This window comes from Triticum dicoccoides, chromosome 7A (assembly GCF_002162155.2).
Source record: "Triticum dicoccoides isolate Atlit2015 ecotype Zavitan chromosome 7A, WEW_v2.0, whole genome shotgun sequence".
In the NCBI taxonomy this organism is placed as follows: Eukaryota; Viridiplantae; Streptophyta; class Magnoliopsida; order Poales; family Poaceae; genus Triticum; species Triticum dicoccoides.
This window is the reverse complement of record NC_041392.1, coordinates 71209753-71215704: the sequence shown is the minus strand read 5'-3', so window position 1 is coordinate 71215704 and position 5952 is coordinate 71209753. Positions and strand designations below refer to the sequence as shown.

The 5952-nt window shown below is 38.6% G+C and overlaps 1 protein-coding gene across 1 annotated transcript in view; it reads left to right on the top strand.

The window, feature by feature from the left end:
- LOC119332640 (MADS-box transcription factor 25-like) overlaps positions 1-5400 on the top strand; it is an 8806-nt gene extending 3406 nt beyond the window's left edge. Inside the window, exons 3-7 of the mRNA XM_037605805.1 lie at positions 3689-3750; positions 4273-4372; positions 4458-4496; positions 4628-4711; positions 5260-5400. Coding sequence (XP_037461702.1) covers positions 3689-3750; positions 4273-4372; positions 4458-4496; positions 4628-4711; positions 5260-5400 — 426 coding nt within the window. The remainder of the gene's footprint in view (positions 1-3688; positions 3751-4272; positions 4373-4457; positions 4497-4627; positions 4712-5259) is intronic.
- The last annotated feature ends 552 nt before the right edge of the window (positions 5401-5952 follow it).

The window sequence follows — 5952 nt, the reverse complement described above, 5'->3', positions numbered from 1 at the left end:
TATATTACTTTATCATTCTAAGTATGTTCATATACTATATCTAAGATATTTCAAAGCAAGATAGCTAAAAAAACTGCATGTAAGTCCATAGTATTTATATATTTTAACAATAGCTTCATATTTGTACGTATAAAACAATATCTCAATCTTCCCCATGTCGGTGTTCTTGGATAATGTTATCTTTTGTTAAACCACCTCCATCCTTAGATGTGTATGGTCAACCTTATTACACTGTGTCATTACGAAAATATCAAGCTTTGTACTTGTTGTCAAAAGGAGAGAAAAAAACATGGACCAACAAAGACCAGCATGCCAAAAACACCACTCTAATCAATCATAAACCAATCACTAGTCAACCGTCCAAATATTAGACATAAACTGCCCAGTAATTCACTCATGCTTCTTTGGACAAGCTCCATCGAGTCTCTATGTTGCACCTTCTGCAATAACACATATGACTGCAACATATTGTAGATGAGAGTATCACCTACATACAAGAATAAGCCTTCTTTTTGTCAAACATGAAATCATTTTTGTATCATCAGATAGATCAGAACATCATTGTTGGTCCGCGGCCAATGTGAGAAATCTTAAGATTTGTCATCTCCTGTTGGGACCAATTTCTAAGGGCTAGAGGGCGAATGGTGAAGTCATATTAAAGAACTATACGCCAAGTTTTGGGGTTGGCACTTTTAGAACAAGACAATGAAGACTATGCAACTTAAAGTACTTAGCAAGAAGGTAAATAAGAGCACTGAGCAGTGAAAAATAATAACTTGCAAGTAAGAGATATATGGCAAAGGGAATCCAAATACTCGTGACACGAGAATATATTTCCCCTTGGTTTGGATAATTGGCACTATTCTACATGCACATTGATGGAGTCTTCAAACAACAATTCTAGGATCACAAGGATCTGGATTGCATTGCCCACCAAGTGGTCGGCCCAGTGCAATCAACCTATTTCATCATGGCTTGCACATAGAAGCATCCACTAATTAAGGGCATATCTTCACTAAGAGGGCAATCTCAGAGCTCGTATGAACTCTTGAGTCCTTCACACATAGAACTTGGTAGGCTCTCAACTGACTCCTAACCATCTAGGATGCGCTCACTATCCTTGAGTAACAAGCAAAGTAGATTCACTTGATAAGAACTCCTTGAATAATCTTTGATCAAAGCTTCTCCCAATAATCCAAAAGATCACTCTCTCATAAGGATCAGAGTGTGGTTAAAGTAATGAATTTAAGATGTGTAGGGATTAAAGAAGGAAGTTCTTCGACTTGAAAGAATCAAGAAGTGAAATGGAATCACCCAACACCTTTTCTCTTCTATTGTTGCCTTGGACCTCTCTTCATCTATGGCGCTTTCAACTTCCATAGTAAAGGCCCGAAAATATGCAAAATACTACAAAGCAGGAGATATTAAATGCCAGATAGATAGCTTGCTATGCAACAGATGCTAGACAACAATAAAAAAATGTTGAACGGTTTCTTGTTAATAACAATAGCTACAATAAGTGTCCCCCTGCCATATTTATTTAACCACATTGTCCTTTGTTAGTATAAATTTTGGATCAAGAACTAAGGAAAATCTTTATCTCTAACGGTAATTTAAGACTCGACAATTTTTAGACGTAAAATTGAACCTTTTATCTGTTAAAGCCGAACACAGCAAGTGCACAGGGAAAACTCCACAAGTGTGAAGATCTCATTGAAGCATGTAATGGTCTGTGGTTAGACGTGGATGCACAATCTTAGGGACAGTCTCATTCGAGTTTGCTAAATGTTGGCCAATGAATACTCTCTACTAAATTCCACATGTGGGTTCTCAGCTCCAATAATCAATGAAGCACTGGAATTCTTACAACGAACAATACTAAATATCCCGCAGTTATAGCCAAAAGAAGCCTATCCATGATGTACCTATCCTCTCAAAGTTAAATTGACTTACCATTCCCTCACTAAATGGTTTAAATTTATCAGAAGTATCATCAACCTTCATGAGTCCCTTTCAAAAGTAGGAGTATGTTGATTTGACTTTAACCACTGAGAGTTTTTTACCCCAAAATAGCTAGTACTATGTAAGAGAAACTACCACACTTAATCCTTGCTTAGCAACTTAAACAACCATTTTACTCACATTTTTTACTTGTAGATCATGAATTCCAAGGCTACACTCATTGTTAGGGATACATAAAATATCCAGCCATGAAAATGGTACTTTTTCTTCTATTCCTTCGACTGTCAAATGAATTAAGACTGATAATAGTCTAGCCTCTCCCGAACCCTCCTGATATCTCCAAAAAAGATAGCATAAGGATGGGGAGACTCCTATCACAAAATTAATCAAGACCAAGCACCCTCATCAGGAAAGATTCTTGGACTTACCAATACTAAGACACTCCTCAAAGTGGTCTTCGATGACCTTCCAATCTCATCGCAAATCTTGCAGCAATTTATTAGAGTACAGAGGTATTTAAAGGGGAAGAACCCATCATGTAACCAAAAGGTTGCATATACTCAAGTTCATGCTCCTTGGCTTTTCCAAAATAATACAACTCCCTCTTGTGGTAGTTAATCTTAAACTGAAAGACCTACTCAAACATGCATATGATTAGCTACATATTGGTAGCTTTAGCCAAGTCAAGATCCATAAAAAGGATCGTGTCATCGGCTTTCCCCATGTAAGTGTGTAATCCATTACACTCAATTGTTGCAACGGTACCACTACTGCAAAATGACTCTACACAGACCAACACTAAAACCCAATACTAATAGGTTTGATCGTCTGTCAATAAAGAAATGCCAATGGGACCGGTGGAGACCATGACGGAACCCAAAAATATCGGGCTATGCCAGTAGGCCTTTCTAGTAGTTCATCGTTGGCATGACCTGGTATCACTCTCTCCCCTAACATCACCTTACTATCTCCTCATGGTCTCGATTACATCCTCCCGACCAATGGTGAGAAGATACCATAGCTCCTGCCTTGGATGGTGGCGAGGAGGCCCACCATTGGTGTCATGGGTGAGTACAATGACATTCAAGAGGGGCAACACCGGGTGGGCACATTGGAGGGGCATTGCAAGGTAGCATAATCATTGTGCAAAGCAAAGATAGGAGACCCACAAGTTAGAGGGTGGGGCAGGGGTGGATCAGGGAAGAAGGTGAAGAAGGGAGGGATTTGGGAGAAAGTGGGGCATGTGGGAGAAATCAAGGGGATCAAGAAGCGAGAAGTTCAACTATTGCATGAGAAGAGAGAGGGTAGGGGCGCAAATAAGGGTTAGGGTTGGTGGTTTTATATGCGCTACAAGAACAACGCATGATTTGGGTTTTTCCATTGGGTCAATCTTCCCATTGGCATGCCCTTGGTGTAAACTATCGACGATGAGTTATATGCCACAAATGGGCTCTTATTTTTGGTCCATCACTGGTCTCGTCTGTCACCAATATAAATTTATCATTGACGGGCCACATATTTGGCATGGCCCATCAGTGGTGACCTATTCAGTTGAATTTTTTACATGTTCGCTTACGGGTCACAAGGAGCCCATCAGTGGAGGAGGGGTCAATAGTGTGTCATTATATGTAGTAGTACAGTATGCAAGGAAGCACGGTTATGGGTCTCCTAATTAATTTGGTGTGCTTATAGTTAGTATCTTATTTCATTTCTATTTGTTGGGCAGTTATGGCAGAGGGAGGTTACAACCTTGAGGCAGCAAGTGCAGAACTTACACCACAATAATAGGTAATATTAATGTTCAAATAAAACTAGGTGATTTCGCCGCACGTTATTGCGACAATTTCAAGATTATTTTTTGACGAATTCTGTATCAACGAAATGACCTAAATCCAAAACTATTATTTTCAGAAGTAATTGTGTGTGAACAAATAGTATGCATGCATGTTGGACCACTGGAGTTGCAACTATTAAATTGGGGCATGCATGTGCTGCAAAATGGTGTTAGTGGATGATGATGTGGCACATTTAGTGATGCGGAGGGCTGCATGTTAAGAGAATTGAAGTTAGTGGAGATCAACTATTTAGGTATATAGGATATAGGATGCCAATAGTATAGCTATCCGGAAGTTTGACTGGTTTCATGTGCAAATTAATTGAATTAAAAGAGTGTGCCATACTGCCATGTGTGCCAAGATCTCACTTGAAGACTAGGCCGGTGAAAGACCATGTATTTAGTAGCATCTTTTTTTGTAATGAATGGAGAAGCTAGATAGGTACACTCTTAAACCATGTGACCTCTGATGTTAGGCAATTGTTGGGAGAGGAGCTATCGGGGACCACTATTCGAGATCTGCAGTTTCTAGTGAACCAGGTTGAGATGAGCTTGCATTCCATAAGAAAGAGGAAGGTGCCCTTTCATTTCACCTTTTGTTACCTTCTTTTTATTTTTTATTTTTTTTCATACATATTTTACTTATAATTGCTTTCTGGAGCAAGTTATGGCTGCGGAGATCCATGAACTCAACCAAAAGGTTCACTACATCTTCTTCATGTTCTTGCTTGTACTGTTGTTGGTGTTGAAATAGCTCAGTTAGCGTTGATTCTCGTATATGTGTCTGTTATTAACAGCTGAGGTATCATGAGATGGAATTTGCTTTTGCAGGGATTTCTTGTTCAGAAGGAAAATGTCGAACTTGACAAGAAGTTCAGTATTGCTCATGAGCAGAACATAGAGCTGCGGAAGGAGGTAAGAAGTGCCATGGATTCTCATGTACTAAATGAATGCTAGTAGCTAATATATCCTAGCTTGTCATCTGATAGCCCAGATATACTTAGAAATTGAAGTAATTGTTGATGAACCACATTTTATAACGTATGCATTAGCAAGTCATTGAAAGAATTGAAATTTAAATTTGACTTGAAGTTCACATATAGATGATTAGTATATGATTTGAAAAAGGAGACAAATTTGACAGATCAGTATAGAACCCCTACATATATTCTCGGGTGGGTTTTATTCAATATTTCACATCCCAGATAGCGTATTAGCATGACTAATGCAGATTCAAGTAAAAATAATTCTTTCTGAAAAAAGTAATAATCTATTGGACAAATTAGAAATGCGATGCAACCCTGTAATTTAAAAAATATATGTGTTGGAACTGGTTGCAAACTATATATGTAGCAGCTCTAGCCAATATAACATTGACCATATATATTAGCTTCAGTTTTTTTATTTACTGCAAGCATAGAAGGAAGCTGGCACTTGACAAACTATTAATGTGTGTTAATTAGCTTTCGGCGGCCATGAGATCGAGTGAGCAGCAAGCCAGCGGAAGCAACTCAAAAGCTGCTGCCGGATTATTGTTGTCTACTAGAGTACGTGAACCAAATATTGACCTTGAGTTGCGCCAGCAGGAGCATGAGGATGAATAACATCTACTATACGTCCACTGCATGCAGTAAGTACTGTAATCCATGTGCTCAATCGATGCCAAACAAGTCGCAGTTAATTACATTTCTAACTTTAAGTTTATTGTTTTGCATGAGACAGCGTCAAGTGGTTAACTGTATTTTCAGTGCATGCGTGAACGAACGAAGCTCTTTCGTGTGCAATTTGCGCCTGGTGTGTAGCAGCAATATTGAAGCAGACACCTGCTTAGAACCATATATATTTTTGGTGTTATATATAGAAGCAGCAGACGTAGTATGTATGTGAGTCTAATTACTCGATATTAACAAGGAGGCAAGAGAAGATCAAGTATATTATGAACGGACATGTTTCCCAAACTTAATCATGTTTTTGGTTACTTGTATATGTTGGTCACAATTCAGAACCTAATTAATGAGCTTCTGTTCTTTATTTTGCGTGGGACATAATTAATGAGTTGAATATGGAGCTACTAAGTTTTTGTTGCGAGTCAGATATCGGCCGTCTACAGAAATTTGCACAACTTTAGAGGTCATGGTGTATTATGTGTTTAGGAA